The 19,392-nt window shown below is 49.6% G+C and overlaps 1 protein-coding gene across 4 annotated transcripts in view; it reads left to right on the top strand.

Annotated features, from left to right (window-relative positions):
* The window catches only part of LOC144114387 (proto-oncogene vav-like), a 196,643-nt gene that overhangs the window by 82,416 nt on the left and 94,835 nt on the right, over positions 1 to 19,392 (top strand). For all 4 annotated transcript variants that reach the window (XM_077648087.1, XM_077648085.1, XM_077648084.1 and 1 more), the window contains exons 2-3: positions 8,765 to 8,881; positions 10,056 to 10,114. In XM_077648087.1, the coding sequence (XP_077504213.1) occupies positions 8,765 to 8,881; positions 10,056 to 10,114 (176 nt within the window). The remainder of the gene's footprint in view (positions 1 to 8,764; positions 8,882 to 10,055; positions 10,115 to 19,392) is intronic.

Raw genomic sequence — 19,392 nt, 5'->3', positions numbered from 1 at the left:
AATCATTTGTAGCTGTGTAGTTTCAAAGCGCGGATATGTTCGCGCTTCGAAAGGGCAAAAACCGTTCACGATGCGGCAGCAGCCGCTGCTATCCGGGCGGCTGCTATTCGTCTATTGTCTTTACAAACGTCGGCATTCCTTTCTTTCTTTTTCCTCGCCCTGTCTGTGACAGAAGGTCACCCCAGCCAAACTGGATTCGACAGGCTTTTTCCACTTTGTTCTTTCCCTTGATCGGCACTTGGTTTTCGCTCGGTGCGCATTATGTATGCTGAAGTCACTGCTCCCAGCTCTTGGGTGTCTCGCAAACAAACATCAAATTCTTCGAAGCCGTGCGAGCTAAAATAAAGCCTTGGAAAATTTGCCTCGATCTTCCCAAGAACGCTTCCACAGTCGGTACTCTACCGGATAGCAGACGTCTCTCTCTGTCAGTGCTGCCAGCCCAAGAGCTGCTTCGTGCCCATATGCGGTTTGTGGCTCATGAACCTAGCCACTCACTCGCAGATTTTAGCCGCCGCGGGGGCTGAGTGGTTGTGGCGCTCGGCTGCCGGCCCGAAAGACGCGGGTTCGATCCCGGCCGCGGCGGTCGAATTTCGATGGAGGCGAAATTCTAGAGGCCCGTGTGCTGTGCGATGTCAGTGCACGTAAAAGAACCCCAGGTGGTCGAAATTTCCGGAGCCCTTCACTATGGCGTCCCTCATAGCCTGAGTCGCTTTGGGACGTTAAATTACCCATAAAACAAAAAAAAAACAAACTCACTCGCAGAGCACTGCATAAATTAAATTTCCGATTTTTGCCCGCCTCAGCACCAGCGCGCTGTCACGTCCTCCCACCCTGGAAGTTCGCTGTGTGGAAAACCGGGACATTACCTGCGATTGAGAGCAAAACTAACACCCCCGGACCAGCACTTCAATACTTCGTTCTTGAGCACATTTCTGGATGCTATACAGTGCGCGCTGCCACACCTTCACGGATGGCTCTGTCGCGCCCGTCTCATCAGCGATTGGCGTCTGGATGCCTTCAACGCGCACCACAATTTCGGCGGCACTCAGTCACCGAACTTCGACTTATGCTACCGAGCTGACTGCTCTGCGAGCGGCTTTCTTAGATTCCCTATCTTAAATTCACTGTTATCTTCACTGACGGTCGCGCTGCATTACAATCGTATAAGTCATCGTGCATTCGGGAGCAGCTCGTCGTTGACTTGGGAACAGGCTACATGCATACACCTAGGCCTGCGAGCTACGTGACCATGTTGTGCTCATTTGGCTTCCCGCTCACTGCGGCCTCGCAGGCAACGTTCGAGCTGACGGCGCAGCGAAAGCGGTGCATGCCGACACCTCCGTTCTGCTACCCATTCCCTTTTCCCGTAGTGATGGAACCGCAGCGGTGGCCAAGTGGGTCAGCATCCGGCTCGCATGCGGGAGGTGCGGGGTTCGATCCCCATTGCCGCCGGGTATCCACCGGTGATACAATGGGTTCAAGCTTCCCCCTGGTCTGGTGCTCGGCTTATTTAGGGTGGGATGCTTGCGAAATGGGTCTTCGACCCCACCTTGAGAAAAAGAAAATACCTTGTGTCATGGCGCTTTTTGACCACAGATGCCCTTGCGCCATAAAAATCCATAATCATCATCGTAGTGATGGCGCCAGACTTTTGGCTGCTGAATCCTGGCGGACGCAGCGTTCTCTGTGGTGTGATTCGGAGCGTCAATACAGGTCCCCCTATGCTTCGTATCGACCCCACTTGTGACTTTCGCATTCCTCTCAGTTTAGACAGGCGTGACCGTACTTGCCTGCATCGAATTCGCTTCGACGTTTCTTACACAGAATTCTTCCTTCATAAAATTGGTGCATCAAGCAGCCCTCTGTGCCAACACCTCCTATATACGTGTTGTCCGTGCCCGGCATGCGGTGTTCGCGAAGATCTTGGGCATTTGGTCTGCTGTTGCCAGATTTTCAGCACTCACCGCAAGGCGTCGCTAAGTACTTTAGGACGGCTCCCTGTGCCTGGACACGTCCTTGGAAACTGGAGTGATGCCGCTTCGGCTACGCGTGGGACAGAAGCCTTACTATAGTTCATCTTTGGGACACGGGTTTGATAGACGCGCATTGATGATCCTGTGTATTTGTGAGACCGCGAGAGCTGTGCGTGCTTCATTTCACCTTTTCTTTTATTCCCTTTTCTCCTTTTTTTCACCCTCTTCATTCACCCTCATCTGGAGTAGCATGCCATGCAGGTTAGCCACCAGGCGCACCTCTTCTGTATTCATTAAAATCTCTCTCTCTCTCTGCTTGAGTGACTGTTCGATCTCATTGACTTTGCACAGCACTACGCATTTCTTTCGGCTCCTCCTCTCCTTGTACAGAGCGCAACTACGACGCTGAGCCATTCAATGCCTTAATTTTGGGGAGAGGTGGCTGAATTGGGCGAAAAATTTTCCTTGTGAAAGCCGCATTCGACTCATTTTTCCGACGAAACAAGTCGCGGAAATGTACGCCTCCCCATCCTCCAGTGTCCGCCTGCTCTATGAGTTGGCTTAAACAACTGGGGCTAAAATGGACAGATTTCACCTTTTTTGTTCACGTTGTAGATTGTAGTGTACATAATCGGCGCCGAGCAGACGCCGCGCGTGTCGATCTCGCCTGCTGCATCTTCAGGCCTGTCGCACTGTGGCGGGGACGCCCACTGTCCAGGCTTTGGCTGCCGCTAGGGTGCCACCGCTACGGTGCCCGCTGCGCCAACGTATCGTGAGCGGAGGCCGGAAATCCGGCGTATGTCTTGGCTCGATTCCGTCGACTCGATGGCGACTGTTTTCACTGCTTATCGAGCACCGCTTTCTTTCCGGGGGGGCTGGGCCGCGTGTGCGCTCGCAGCGCCTCCTCTCCCCAGTTCCGCATTTGCAAGTCTGTCGGGTACCTGGCAGACGCGCCCTAAACGCATTTAGCCAGAGGCGGTGCGTTTTCTTCCCGTTTTTTACCTTCATTTTCTCCATAATTATAATACGCTGTCTTCACTGCGGAGTGCCCGCCGGGTTTACTCGAATACCTTTCCTCTACGTTGCGCACGCTTTTTAAAAGGCACCGGTAACTGGTAGTTCAGAACTCTAATTTAGTGCATGTGTCAGGCATGCTGCGAAACATTTGTGCAAGAAACTTCGGTTCGATGGACTCGTTCTTTTCGGTTCATCTTGATGCTCAATATAAGTGCGCGCAGTGTCATTCGGGCGTCAGCAAAGTTTAGGGACCGATCGAAAGCGAATGCGACGCCGGGCGCACGAATTTAATCTTGCCTTGGACAGTGCGATAGTAGTCTTGGCACGTGGCTTCAAAACTGTTGCTTTTCTATGCCAGTATATCCGCGCTTGTACGATTGTTTTACGTACCCACTACTACAAAATCTCCGATGCTGCGCGCCGCCATCGCGCGAGGGGTGGCACTCTTCGGCGATCGGTGCCGAGGAAGTGCCCCTTTTCTACTCGAACTTTCCCCACACCAAAAGACGTGCTTAAGAGAGCGTAAGAGCTAATGAAACGTAACCGTTTGTCGACAAAAAGAAAGATGCTTGTAACATGAGCTATAGATTGTGTACATCGTATGTGGTCTCCTCTCTTTGAGAGATGCACTGACAGAACCTAGGTTTCACTGCAAAATGTCGCTTTGGCTCGTTGTGCACAATTTCCAACGCCGAATTGTGGCATCTGATATCAGTGAAAGCACATGCCCGTGACGCTGGACCATCTTGATGAGTGCTATATTAGCAGAGCCGTCCGTGAATAAAGACCACTTTCGTACCTACCCTGCATGGCTTAATAATAATAATAATAATAATAATAATAATAATAATAATAATTGCTTTTGGGGGGAAATGAAATGGCGCAGTATCTGTCTCATATATCGTTGGCCACCTGAACCGCGCCGTAAGGGAAGGTATAAAGGAGGGAGTGGAAGAAGAAACGAAGAAAGAGGTGCCGCGTAGTGGAGGACTCCAGAATAATTTCGACCACGTGGGTACGTTGGATGGATGGATGGATGGATGGATGGATGGATGGATGGATGGATGGATGGATGGATGGATGGATGGATGGATGGATGGATGGATGGATGGATGGATGGATGGATGGATGGATGGATGGATGGATGGATGGATGGATGGATGGATGGATGGATGGATGGATGGATGGATGGATGGATGGATGGATGGATGGATGGATGGATGATGGATGGATGGATGGATGGATGGATGGATGGATGGATGGATGGATGGATGGATGGATGGATGGATGGATGGATGGATGGATGGATGGATGGATGGATGGATGGATGGATGGATGGATGGATGGATGGATGGATGGATGGATGGATGGATGGATGGATGGATGGATGGATGGATGGATGGATGGATGGATGATGGATGGATGGATGGATGGATGGATGGATGGATGGATGGATGGATGGATGGATGGATGGATGGATGGATGGATGGATGGATGGATGGATGGATGGATGGATGGATGGATGGATGGATGGATGGATGGATGGATGGATGGATGGATGGATGGATGGATGGATGGATGGATGGATGGATGGATGGATGGATGGATGGATGGATGGATGGATGGATGGATGGATGGATGGATGGATGGATGGATGGATGGATGGATGGATGGATGGATGGATGGATGGATGGATGGATGGATGGATGGATGGATGGATGGATGGATGGATGGATGGATGGATGGATGGATGGATGGATGGATGGATGGATGGATGGATGGATGGATGGATGGATGGAAACAACTTTTATTAGAAAAAAGGAAATAAAAAAATCTTCCAGGGTGGTCTCCTACTGGTCCAGGAGTCCACGGGCTTGTGCCTCACATGAGGCCCGGTCCACCAGCCATTTCTGGCCGGTGGGCTGAGCGGTCCGTAAAGCAGCCTCCCAGGAAGAATGAGCTGGCTTGGGGATGGGGTTTTTTTGACGTGCACTGACATCGCACAGCACACGGGCGCCTTTAGCGTTTTGCCTCCATAAAAACGCAGCCGCCGCGGTCGGGTTCGAACCCGGGAACTCCGGATCAGTAGTCGAGCGCCGTAACCACTGAGCCACCGCCGCGGCGAGTGCATGGCTTCCTGCGTTCGTGTCTTTCTTCGGCCACGACAGAACACGAATCAAAGTTAATTTCTTGTTTTAGCGGCAACATCATGGCCTATTACATCAAATATAATGTTAGATCTTTTCATTTCGCTATTATCTGGACGCGTTTTAGTCAATTGCCGGTATCATTTTGGGGTAGCGATTCGTGTACTGATGCGCTCCACCATTCGTATTTTTCTATGGTCGGACACAACTCGAAAACCGAGCGGCGAATGCCCCTCAAAGGAGGCCTTCCAGCCAATGGCATCGACTGACTGTTCACTCGCATAAATTCTTTGTTCTTCCGTTTTGCTTTGAGCGTTTGACATCAGTCGTGTTCTGCAGTTCCTCCCCTGAATTCAAGTAGTAGATAGGGCAGTATCATCAGCGAATCAGAGATTGCTGAGATGTTCTCCATTAAATATCTTTCATCCTCCTGTGAACACCTGTCGTAAACGCTCAGTGAATAGCAGTAGAGAGATTGTCTTCCTGCCTGACACACTTCTTGATTGGTATTTTATCACTTTTCCTGTGGAGGAGTATCGTCGCTGTGCAGACCCTGTAGATAATTTCTGGAACCCTTACATGTCCCTCTCCCACACCCTGGTTACTGCTGATGCTTTCTCGTAATACATGAAGGCTACATGTCGGCGCTGACTATGTTCTGGGCATTTCTATTTAATCTCAGCTGTCGTGGGAGTAACGGGAATATTGTCGATCACCGTCGTACTACTGTACGTGATGTGCTAATTGCGGTCGTACTCAGCAATAAACACGGCATATGTACCGTAGTACGGTCGCCCGATGAAAAGGAAAATGGAAATTGGTTTTTGGGGAAAAGAGATGGCGCAGTATCTGTCCTATATATCAGCGGACACCTGAACCGCGCCCTAAGGGAGGGGATAAAGGAAGGGGCTGAGGAGAAAGGAAGAAACAGGCGCCGTAGTGGAAGGCTCCGGAATAATTTCGACCACCTGGAGATGTTTAACGTGCACTGACAACGCACAGCACACGGGCGCCTTTGCGTTTCGCCTCCATCGAAACGCGGCCGCTGCGGTCGGGTTCGAACCCGGGTGCTCCGGTTCAATAGCCGAGCGCCCTAACCACTGAGCCACCGCGGCGGGTCACCCGATGTCTCCTGTGCATACGACAGTCGCAGAGAACGTAAAATTACTCTCACGTAATTGAATGCGTAGCCTCGTATGTACTTGTATGCGCGCAGACCAGCGGAGACCTTTCAAGTGGGCTTTCAATCCCAGGCTTCGTTCATTTTTTTTTTGCTTGTTTTCAAGACTTTTTAATGCTATAGCATTTAGGTTGTCTTCTGACAAAAAAAAAAATCCAGCTTCTCTGTCGTGAAATTTCCCGATTTGTCGGTAGGTTACATGATTTTGTCACGCCATCACAACCTGTCCACTGTGGCAGTTGGCAGCTAAATTACTGATTGGTCAAGTGATGTCACGTGATCTTGCGATGTTATCACAACCTGACCCCCATACACGTTTTTCCTGCCCACCGGTTTGTGAGCCAGCTGCCGCCCGTGGCACGTGGTAATGAAACTAATTCAAATAAATTCAATGCAATTGCCACCTGCCCACCGTGGCGATGCGCCTTACGGGAGTTCGGGAAGAGCACCCTGGGTGTCACAAGCCCTACCGGTGGCTGTGTTTGAAACAAAATGTCGGGGCAGTGGCGCGTCGCTCAACCGCTGCACCAGTAGTGGTATGGCTCAGATTGAATGGGTCGTGACGTCATCGACAGCACGGGCTCAATGGAACCGGTCCCAACCGCAGTTTTGGCGGGAATGTCGCACGAACAACATTGCACTCTTTGTGGACACCACAGCAGGCAACGTAAATGCCATCGCATTGTCTTTTTTTAAGACTGTCGCCCCTCAGTTTCTTCAGCAAAATATGCGCAGGCTATGTCTCTCGCGAGGCATACGGAAAGCAGTGCTTGCTCTCGAAGTTCTCTCTGCGACGTTTTGTCGCTGATCGGTGTGGCGCCGGATTCTGGCGGTTTTTCCTCATTACTCACTCGCTTCGCGTTTCAAGTGTCTTGAGAAGTACGCGAATCCCCCAAGCGCGAACAATGGGGAACCAGATTACGAACCGCCGTCGGGGGAGGCTGTCATGACGCGGGAAATTATGCGACATGATAGCGAGCGATACGAAGCAACAACCGCGAATCGTGCCGACGTTCGCTGTGGTTCAGGCATGCAGCGTGTTGTTCGTCCCTGGCTGCGTTTTTCGCCGCCGTGTTTCCCAGCTGCACACTAGAGGGCCCGCTGTCGCGGACGGGCCGCGGAATCATCCGCGGGAAGCCTACGCGGCACGCACGCACGCGGCCGAGAGGGGCGGCCGGTGTGACTGCCTGATCGTTTAGCGCGGCGGCGAAACGTGAAGCACGGTTTTCCTTTGTTCGCGCGCTTGTTTCCCGCGGGTGCAGCCGAGCGGCACTGAAAATGCGCGGCCCGCACCGTGGCGCCGGGACAGCTTGACACCTTTCAGCGCTCGCTTCCCTCGAAGGAGAGCGGGGCCGTAGGGGACGCCCTGTCCTCTTCGCGGCTCTCGTTATTGTTGCTGAACGGAGCCTGCTTTTGCTTCTCGTCCTGCTTTTTCTCGCCGGCGTCCTGTCCAAACTGCGTAGCAAATTACTGCGCACCATCTTCTCGCATGCGGATCCTTGGGTTGAAGTGTGCGCTGTCTTGTCGTCTACCAGACACTTCGCAACTTTTTTTTTTTTAGGGAGGCAGTCTCCACGGTGGCTCGGTGGTTATGGCGCTCGGCTGCTGCCTTGAAAGACGCGTGGCCGATCCCGGCCCGCGGCGGTCGAATTTCGATGGAGGCGAAATTCTAGAGGCCCGTGTACTGTGCGATGTCAGTGCACGTTAAAGACCCCCAGGTGGTCGAAATTTCCGGAGCCCTTCACTACGGCGTCCCTCATAGCCTGAGTCGCTTTGAGGCGTTAAACCCCCATAAACCATAAGCCATTTTTTTACGGGTGGTTGCAAGACTCTCAGTTCGTTTTCTTCTGTATTTTGCACTGTAGCTTCATAAAGATGTACGCGCGAGGAGTGCTGAACTCCGTTAAAAAAAGTTTGATCACAGTCTGTTTCAATCCTCCTAATCGTGCTCATGAACACGGTTCAGTCTATCAATGACATCTGCTGGGACATCTTTGATTTAGTTTACCCGAATGAAATGCTTTATGACTGGCTACGAAGTCAACTAAGCTCAGCCCCACTGTGCTCTATATTAAAATAATGTCCTAGAATTGAAGCATTCGTCAGAAATCTGACCTCAGCACCAGCAGGTTTTCAGCGCCAACACTCCAAGGTGCAGTAGTGACCGACAATGCTACGGATGCCACAAGTGGAGATCTTGATGTATAGACAAGCGCTTGGCCTATTGATCTTGTGCTGACCATTGCCACTTGGTACAGCATATGTGTAAAATCCCGTCTTGCTTCGAAGAAAGAAGCACCGCAATGCCCTGTACTGTGTGAAACAGAAGGGGTAAATGATTCTGGAATGGCAAAATGCACATACTGCTTCTTTGCTGGTAGCATTGAACTGCTCTTACAGCAGTTTCTCACCATTATCCTAACTGTGCACTTTTTCCTCTCGTGCAGTTCCTTTGCCTGAAGAACATCAGGACATTTCTGCAGACCTGCAAGAATGTCTTCAACCTCAACAACAGCGACCTTTTCGAGCCAAACATGCTCTTTGAGTATGGGGATTTCAGAAAGGTGCGTGGAATGTGTGTCATTCCTGGTGATGGTGGTGAATTGTGTGGTTGCTGTCTTGAGTAAGCTTTACTGGTACAATTGATTTGCATGTGGCTCTGTCTGCTTTTGTTTTGCTTGTTTGTTTCTCACAGGCAGGAAGCTCATACAGGCATAGTACTTTTGCGGCTTCTTGCAGTACTTCCTGCATTCCACATTTTGCAGGATGTGATGCAATATGCTTATTTGGCCTTAGTTATTGCTGTACCGCTAAACGTTTAATCTGATGCTATGTACCAAAAATGTGGCAGATTTACAACTCTCCTGGTTACATGGCTACTTCATCTCTCTTGACAAGTATTGGTCAAGGGAAATTACTGATGAAATATTATGAGGGATAAGGTAGAGATTATTTTTATGCTGTTTGGCTATAACTGGGTTGGGAGTTGTGACTCCACCTCCAGCATCCACCAGCAGCATGGCTTGCTGCGTGGACGAGGCAGCACAAGAAAAAAAAAATATCTGCAGTTTATTGAAGTGAGCTTATGTTTGGAAGCTATTCTTGATTTTTCTTCATCCTTTTGAATTCTTCATGTGGGCTGTTTGGGATCAAGCTTTGAATAAGTGCAACTTATCTATAGCTCTTTTGCTAAGTTTTTTATGCTTGCTTCAAGCTGGCTCGAATAAATGTGCAGCTGCTTCTAGCTGTTCATGATTACATGCTACTGCTCACAGAGACCTCTTATAATTGATGGATCAAGTAAATCGTGCACCTGTGGAGTGCCTGAACATGTTCAGTGCAACTAATTTTCAAGATTTGTTAAAGGAAAATTATTGGTTACAAATGGCCAGGACAATCTCTCTTCCTAAGGGTAAAATTATTTGAAGTTGCACTTGTATATTTTAGACAATCAATAACAAGGAAGAACCATGCCAGGGCAGTATTTGCTCTCCTTCTAGCCATTCTGGGCATGCAGTTTTAAGTTTAAATGGTGTCTTCCTCTTGGAAAACGCCAGGTGCAGGAGAATCACGTATTGACTGCATTAAGTTGTCAAAGATTCAAGAGCTTCAGGACAAAGAAGCGAGGCCATTTTGCTACTTTATTTATTTTTCAGAATCCTCCTGTAGCCATTTTTTAGTGTCGGGCATTACTTTAGCACAAATGGTACGACTGATCATTTTTGGCTCTTGGCACAGGTACTACACACATTGGCAGTGCTGTCGAGATCTCCAAAGGCAGAAGAATCTGGTGTCAGGTGAGTCTTCACTATAGATGAACATACTTTCCATCAGGTGGTAGCACCAAATGTGCATCATGATTCATATAAAGCAGCAGGAATAGATCTAAGCTCAAGTGAATGGAGGTATACTGCATCACTACTGGACAACAGCTGCTGTTTACTGGAATGCATTAACCCCAATATGCCAAAGAAAAAAAGGCAACAGTGGCTCAGTTCAAAATGCAGTGCTAGCCCATAGCAGAAAAGAAATGAGGTAGTAATAATGCACTTAGCTTGAGGAAGAAAACCCCCTTTTATTCAGCGATATTGATGCACTGACATAACGGCCACTGTTGTGTTTTCATAATTTTATATGCTTTAGTAATCGTTCTAAAGAAAATAGCTGCTCAGCAACTCAATATTGTGGAGTAGACACTGTTATTTCAATGCCTTGAACCACTTGCTGTTGTATCTTTGTTATATGGACTATACTTGAAAAACAATGAGGTTACATTGCATCTTTGAACATCAATATTATTTCATCAGTGGCTAATATTGCTTTTATATAGGCACCCTCAAAGTTTGTTGACTGGTATCGTCATTGAACTTGATGACCTCATTAAAATCAACTTGAATACCATACAACAATCATTGAGATTGCCCATAGTTTTATGACATTTTTGTTAATATTCTGCTCTGCTTGAAAGTTTTGTATGCATGTGACAAAGCTGGCTGGTCAAAGGTTGTCTGCTCAGTAGTTAACAAGAGCTGATGTTGTGGAAGTAATTTAAAGCACAAATGGGGCAACAGCATGCTAATGCTGAAATTGTGGAAGCTGGGGGCTATATTTAGTGCCCAGGTTTCACTTGGTTCCAAGCAAGGGAATTAGTGCTATAAGTTGCACAAATACCGGTGATAGTGGTCATCTTGCAAACAAGCATGGCCGTTTTATTGTGCTGTTCAGGATTACTCTAGTTGACCAAACCAGTTTTCATTGGCTGTTACTGTGTCACCTAGAAGCGCTAGCTACATGGGCACTTATTTGCTCTAGGTAGCATTTACAATGGAATGTGAAACTGTATGTGTTTCATACAGAAATGAGACACCTGGAATGCTGAGTTTTAAAGGAGGGTACTGGGCACCTTCATGAGAAATTTTTTTGACAAGTGTGCAGTTACTGTGCAGCAAGTATAGGGAAGTTTTTATTAGCTTTAAAGGTACCAGGACCCTACAGCATGGATCTTGGATGGCTTCAGACCTCCTTGGCCAGAATATTTATGATCTGCTGCAGCAGAATTAGTGTTTATATTTTCTGTAATTGGCTTTTCTTTTTTTTTTGGCGGGGGGGGGGGGTCACATGTCACAGCTTCATTGTCATTTATGGAGCGAGACATCTGGATAAACTCTTTAGCGAGAGGGCAGCAGACAGCAATGCCCAGACCAGCTTGGAGTAAGCGGCAGGTGTTCGATGTGCAAAGCGCACTTTGTTTACAAAAGGGGATGGTAAGTTTGAAATGGGAAATGGGTGTCGAGAGTTTAACAGGCTTTATATTTCAATTTTTAAAGTTACTTACATGGGCATAATCTGTCTGGCATGCATCTGGAAGAACAGTCCGGCACGGTTTGATGGTTGAATTGCAGAAAAGTACCGCGGACGAACACACTCGATCAAGCGCTTCTGGCTACTGATCTGATGTCAAAGCAACAAGAGAAGCTTCGAAGACATGCGGAAATTTGATTTTTTTGCCGTCATATGGCCGTATCTGCGTCGCGTTGCCACCACAACCCGCGTGTTGCGGAGTTCGTAGCATGCCTCGAAAACCAGACTAAAGCGCTCGCCTTTGGCCAGATCTAACCCGCGGCGATGACATCGCGGAAATACTCGTAATTAGGGCTGACTGACATGACCTGGCTATTAGTTAAAGTGCTGCTAATGAATGCTTTTGGAGCGCGCCCGTGCCGTCCGATGCAGACGCCTGAACCGCTACATGGGAAAAACCTTGACCCGTCTTTCTACTGCCATTGCCGCGGCTTCCAGTCATGGGGCAGCCTAATTTATCTCTGCACCCTGTCGGCGACTGTTTTAGCCAATTTATGTAATAGTGGCTTGGTGATGGAAGGGCAGGACGTTGTGCTTGGGTGGTGTTTTTTTTCTCCTGTAGTTGTCAGTTCTCATAATGGTTTCGTGTCCTTTGTCTTCTCGATTTTATTGGCCCATCGTGTTTTTCGCCCGCTGTTATCAGTCATGGGCTGATCTCACGCATATTTGCTTTGGCTATACTAAACCATAACTACTCTTGACCACTGCCCATAAAAAGATATCCTAGCCTAGTAGGTCATTGTAAAGGCATTTATAATTGATACGCGCCTTCGCGTCACTTTGCCGCTATGCGAATCAGTTTGCGAAGCTGCTCCGAGATGGGCGTGCTACAGAAGGAGGTACGATCGGGGACAAAAGTCTCTAGGACACGGAAAAGCGATCTCGGTCCACAGGTGTCACGCCTGCCAACGAACATCTGCTTCCACTGCGCCACATTTAGCGCGTGATTCCGACTATTGTTACCGCAAGTTTGACTTCAATCAACTGCCTAATAACGTGACTGTCGGCTCTTGTTTCCAGGTATGCGTTCCGGAGAGATTTGTTCCTAGTAGTATATTAGCTTGTAGTCAAGGGTGTGATGGAATCCCGTCTGGTCGGGATGATACATGATATTAGTAAGTCGCACCGACCAAAAATTATGATGGAATGACATTTCGGCTCCCACACGGGAGCCTTGTTCACAATGACGTTGTGGTGGTGCCTTTTATATACAGCGTATATCAATCCCAGGCATCTAGCGTAGATAGGTGGCAAATTCCCGTCATTGCGATTGATAGTATGCGCTGTGGTTTGAATAATCAGCGACTCATGATAGAGCCGTGATTTTCTGTCTTTCTCTTTGGCGACCACACGTGCATCTGCCCAGTTGATATGGTGGCTGGCAGATACTGAATGCTCGGCAAGCGCATTTTGTTCTGCGCGCCGGTTCTTCACATCATTCCTATGTCCACGTAATCTGCGTGCCTAATATCCTGTTTCGCCGATGTATACTGATGGGCAGTCGGCACATGGAACCTTATACACAACGCCTGGTAATATTTCTTTCTTAAGCCCGTCCTTTACATTGACAAGTTGACTCCTCAGAGTTTGAGATGGTACATGAGCAGTGTGCACACCATAGGAACGTAAGATACGCGCAAGTGCATCACTGATGTCTGGGACGTATGGGAGGGCCGTTCGCTTTTCGGCGCTTTTGGTTGGCTGCATCCTAGGGCGGTCAAGTTTTCGCTGCATGGAGTCGATGGTGTGCGGCGGGTAACCACAAGGAAGGCAAGGCATGCCTTCCTGCCGACAGGTCTTTCCGAGACGGCAGTCTGAGATTCAGTTTTCTTAAAAAGGCAGGTGCCCCCTTAATAGGGACCTTTAGAATAGGGGACCCTATCGATTAGGGGAATAGCGGGGACATGCGCAGGGCAACCAACGAGACGTTAAATTTTGCTCTGCGCATGCGCACTGACGCTCCGCTATTCCCGTATCCCCCGAATTTATAGGGTTCCCCTATTATAAAACTCCCTAATCAGCATGAAATTAGGACGGTCGTCAGCTGTCTTCAAGATGGCTCGGGAGTGTTTGAGAGAGATGGAGATGAGAGGCTATTATGGGGGAGGGCTGACCGCCACCTCACTTGTGCGCACCTTCGAGGTACTGGCGGTCGTCCGGAGTTTTCGCAGGTTGAGGAGGCACCTGCCTCGTTTTGTTTTTATTAATCAACGCAAGCGCGAGGGTGTCTTCTTTGGTTACAAAACAAGCCTTGTGGTGAAGAAAATGGTCGATTAGCCTTTCGCCTCGCGTCATCGGGAATTGGCGGGTCGCGTCCGTCGTGGACTCTACGCCCGTGCAAAATGCCATTCTCAGCCGTTTCGTCTACGGAGTTGTGGAAGGCCACGCGGCGCGCAAGAATAGCTCGCAGAGGGCACACTCCTCGGGACCCCCGCGGAGCCGACGCCTGTGCGTAACCAGTCCCCTCAGGCCCTCGCGCTGTGGCACGCCTCCCTCGATTCGGTCGAGCTCCGTCACTTGGCCACGCATTCAGGCCCACGTGCCTGGTGACGCGTGTGGTGCCTAGGATCGGCCTTCAGCTGCCTCTGTGCCCTCCGACCTGATGGCCGGGCAGTCGGACTCGTTCAGCTGGGATCCGGCAGTTATCCAGTCCCGCATCGCTGCAAGCTGCTGCTGCTGCTCGCGGTGAAATTTGTGGCCGCTGGCGTCCGAATCGAGAAGAAGTCGTGGAACCATGCCGGACAGGGCGCGCGGTATACCAGAGCTGCTCCGGACCCTGAGCCGTCGTCTCTGGCCGGTCAGCGCGCATGGAGTGTGCCGGTGGTGACGTGAGCACCCACGTCAGCCGCCATGCATCGCTACTCGGCGGATTGCGCCGACCTAGTTGGCGCCATGGCGCCCGTCATGTGCGAGTTGGCGGTGCGAATAAGGTAAACGCGACCTTGGGGGGAAGAACATTTTGCCGCCATGTGCCCTGCGGAGACGCGCGGGTCACTGCGGTCACGTGTTCTGCGGCGTCCTAACTAGAGTGCAGATTTTTTCTTGGTTTTATCGCGAGTTTAGGAACAATTATTGGACTTCGCACTAAAGCGCAATGGTGCCATTTGCTCCCTCTTTGGCTTTGTTGTCACTCTCAGATCCCAAATTATCATATTTTTGCTGTCACTGTAGGCCACTTTGCGAGCTTTGGTTGTTTTTCGATCTCTCGCGTTGTGTGAATCGTGGATGTGAACGCTCTTTGATTTTGTGTCTCCAAAAACAAATTTAGTTTCGGCATGAGAAGTTGGGTGCTAAGCGTCATTTTGACTTCATGTAATCTGGAACATTTACATGAAATCAAAGTAGCAGTCTCCTAGTGACGAACAAAGGGGAAAGGATGGTGGGAGAGGCTGTGCTGAGTGCTGTACTGCCGAAGCATAGAATTCGCCTATGGTTCGAAACCAAGCCGGACTCGCGGCTAAATGTGTGTCCGTTGCCAAGCGCCGAAAACCGTTAATCCCATCTCGGATCCAATGTGCGCATATCCGAACTGCGATATTTCTTGGTTAACTCGTCACCAGCCTAGTTTTTAAACCTTAAACATCATAGTTTTGCCGTCTTTTCGCCTTTAGTCAACCTGGTGCTATACACCCCCAAATTAATTAATTCATTCATTCATCTAATCTCTGAAATTAGATCTCAGTCATGCACATTCAATGCCACGTGTAGCAAACGGGGCATAGGCCGAGTCTGGGGATAATGGTGGCTTTTCTCTGTTGAGGCGTGGGGCGCTTATTCGGGGCTCGAGGCCTATAGCACATGTGGTCAGTGACTGTGCGGAACTGGAAACGCTTTCTTCGGATGAATTTTGAATGTAGGAAGGATAACCGACAGACTATTGGAGGCGCGCTCTCGTTGTGTATGGAATTCGAAGCAAAAACACAAAAGAAGGTCTTCATGCTCCGATTTTTGTGATTTAAGCCGGCGCCTTGTAACAAAGTATGGCTCTTGTGCTTGGTGCCTTCCTTAGCAGAATGTGCCGCGCGCACAGTTTGGTTTTTCCGTCGTGTTGAGCATTTCCGGGAACAGCGGACATTTTTGAATGAGGTGAAAAGGGCTGTTTTCTTTTCCAAAGAAAATATTATTCTACGCCCGCCTACACCGAGACGTTTGCTTAACAAACAAGGCGCTGGTGTCATTCCTCGGGATGGAATTTTGGCGTTTCTCCGGGCAAAAGAAAGTGCACGTTTTCGAATCCACGCTCAGCTTTCGCTAATATCAGCACTCGTAAGCGTGCTCAAACTTTACGCCGTGAAAGCATTTTTGTTATAGTCTCACTTTGTGCTAGCCGAGAATACTGGATTGTTTCGATACATTCCGACATTTTTTACTCCGAGTGTAATAGCACTCGGGGAAGGTGTTGTCTGGCAGGTCCATCGTGCACTCTGCTACTGGCGGGACTTCTTGGCGGACGGAGTTGACGACAGGAAACAAGAGTACAGGCGCCGGACTTCCAGGAGGCACTTATGCGTGTACAGGGTTGGTCAGAAGTGTATGGTCGGGCACTTCAGCGCCTGTGGAGCTGTCAAGGTCCTCCGGGGCGAGGATAAGATTCCTCGCAGTCCAGAGGTTTAGAGCTTCGGGGGCGCAGCAAATTCCCCACTGCAGAACTCAAATGCAGACCATGTGACTTGGGAACTTTCGGCCAACGCTGTACCTATATCTGTCAGAGAATAGGTGGCTGATATGTGGAAAATGCGAAAAAAAGGGGGGGGGGGTCGTTGCGCGGGCGCATGAGTGGCGAAGATCGTCGTTTCCGCATTGTTTTTTTTTCTCAGGCTTAGTTGCTAAGCCTAAAGCCTTGACTCCGCAGACGTTGCGCTTATGCCGGTACCGATGGGCGAATGCGCGCGGCACGGGACCCGAGCAGTCGCGAGCGCCCGGATCTGTTACCTTCCAGAGATATCTGCGCACGCGCCGGAAGCTGCGCGCCGACGTACACCAATCGGGGGGCCCGGCTTTCGCGCCTTCCGGAACGAGTCTTCGAGCCCCCTTTGCGAAGCGTGAGCACGGGAGCGAGCCAGCGCGAAGCACATGGAGATGCATGCGGCCTTCCGACGCTTGACGCGGTGTGGCGCAGTCCGCGCGGGCTCGCAGAGCGTACGTCGCGCAGTTGTCCATGCAGTCAGGGCCACTGCATCGCGTCACGTGCTCAGGGACGTCGTTCTACCTTTGTTTCCAGCTGCTCGTTCTTGCTTATTCTTAAATGTAGCCGAATGTAGGTAGCCTGCTGAGATCCACCCCAAAACAAAATGCAACTCCAAACACTTTGCCGGTTGGAAAAAGAAAAACATTTTGGGAAGCGGCCTTTCTTTGTATGGAAAGTATTCGCGAGCTTACTGTACCAAATATTCAATGTTCAAGCTCGTAGCTGTGACGAATGTGGAGCATTGCGACGGCAGGCTGCCCTTTGCCGGAACCAGTGGCTCTGATTGGTGCTCCGGAAGAAAGTAACGCACTGTGGATACCGGTGCGTTCTGCTCGTTTATACCTTTGTTTCCCAGCGCGTGGGTTTTACGCGCAATGGGCGTAGGTCACGACAACGTGCTTGTTAAGTAGCGTGCTTATTAAGTGACGATCGAGTTCTCAGTAGCATGCGATCGAGTTCTCGGTCAGCCTGCCGCCGCGCACTCGTGCTGGCATGCTGGGCTCGTTGCGACATCTTAATGCGTGGTGATAATCTCGCGCTTTTTCCTGCGTCTTCTTGCAAGCTTAGCGCCAGGTTCGTTTGACCTAAGTTGTTCTCATTACCTACTCGAACTGACTGTATCCATTGAGAAGCATTCGCGACGGGCTGGTTTGCGCACGACCGCATAGGTCAGCGGCAGGCGTTGTCGTTACGGCCCTGGGAGCGGGAGCTTGCGCTCCCCTTGCAATGTACGCGTACCTCCAATATGAAACGGAACAAAGTTCGAGCATTCAATTAATGATTACTTCATAATTATTCGTGATATGCTTGCTTTTTCCTGTTTTTTTTTTCCTGTAGGGTTCTCGTGTCGTAAAATATCCAAAGATTGATCGTTGGAGAGATACAGCAAATCGGAGACATGCTAGCGTAGACGTATGGTACTGGATTACCGGACGCGTTTTGCGCACGCGCACTGGCCCAGCGACTGGCCCCACTTGGCTCCCCGCCCCTGCGCTTACGCAGTCTGCATCCGGTAAGCCGGTACACATCTCCGGTAGTACGTCTCCGCTATGCTAAATCTGTTTTCAACTTTCCTAGAGAAATAAGCACAAATTTCTGTTTTTTGTGTAAACGGGTTGTTCCCTTTCATATTGGAGAAGCCTGTACTTGTCTCCGCCGTTGCTGCCGTGAGGGCACTATGCAAAGTTTTATTTTCGCGTGTAATAGATGAAAAAAGACGCACGCAGGCACCTAAAATCTGCACAGTGGCGCCCACAGAGTAGTGCACAGGAGGCGGAAGGGCGTCGCCGCCGGTGAAGATTGCATCGAAAAGGGGTGTGCTCCCGACATGAACATTCCAGGCTTTCATTTTAACATCACTTCTTTTAGTTCCATCCCTCAATAAACGCAAAAGCTACACCCAGGAGGCGAAACGTACTGAACACCTTTGGTGTGTGTGCGCGTATTGTGCATCTGCAAGCAAGCAGAAGCTTAAAACAAAGTGAGGAAGGTAATCTTCAGTTTGCTGGCTTCTCCCCTCGTTTTAAGTTAGGGCTTCGAGGGTTCCATCCGTTTAGCCGCCGTCAGTGGCGCTCGGCTGCTGACCCGAAGGGCGCGGGTTCGATCCCGGCCGCGGCGGTCGAATTTCGATGGAGGCGAAATTCTAGAGGCCCGTGTACTGTGCGATGTGAGCGCACATTAAAGAATCCCAGGTGGTCTAAATTATTCCGGAGCCCTTCACTGCGGCGTCCCTCATAGCCTGAGTCGGTTTGGGACGTTAAACCCCAATAAACCGTAAACGGTTCCATCTGCCCTCCTCTCTCTTACCGTGACAGGAAGCAGGTGTTGTTTGATTCGTGTTAATGTAATTAGTTCGACCGGTGCGGAGTTACAGCGGTGAGCACAATCCGAGCCATAATGTATCCATTCTTCTGCTCCTGCAAGAAACTCGACCGACGAGAAACTCGACCGATCTTATACAGTGTTCGAAATTTATAAATCGCCATTGTGGTTCGAGATATCGAAAGTGGAATTAAGCGCGCGAAACGAGCTGATACCCAGCAGGCGCGGGACAAAACCGGCGATGTCTGAGTCGCGAAAAAAGTATGTCCACATTCTAAATTATAAGACGCGCACCCGACTGCCCTTACAAAAATGGTCTATAGACAGTCTATAGACTTCATATAGACTGTACTGCCTTCCTATAGATATTTCTTTTTGTCTATTCATAGTCTATAGAATGTCTATTGACAAAAGTCTACTAGAAGTGTATGGCCATAAATCTACAGATTGTCTATAGACTGTCTATAGGATTTGTATTGCTTGTAGACTGCTCTCTAAGGTTTGTCTATAGACTTTATAGACAGAAGTCTATGGACAGTCTATAGACTGTCTAAAGAAATTTTTGTAAGGGTGGTAGCGTCTCCTCGTTACGTGCTCCCACCTCGGCCACTTGACACTGCGTAGACTCGCTTGTCCCTTCATCCAGTCGGCTGCGGCGATGATTTTTCCCGGCTGCGCTATAGTAATTTATTTTGCGTTTCTTTG

The sequence above is a fragment of the Amblyomma americanum genome, chromosome 1 (genome assembly GCF_052857255.1).
Source record: "Amblyomma americanum isolate KBUSLIRL-KWMA chromosome 1, ASM5285725v1, whole genome shotgun sequence".
Taxonomy (NCBI): Eukaryota; Metazoa; Arthropoda; class Arachnida; order Ixodida; family Ixodidae; genus Amblyomma; species Amblyomma americanum.
Note: the sequence above shows the minus strand (reverse complement) of the source record. Positions and strands in the feature narration are given on the sequence as shown.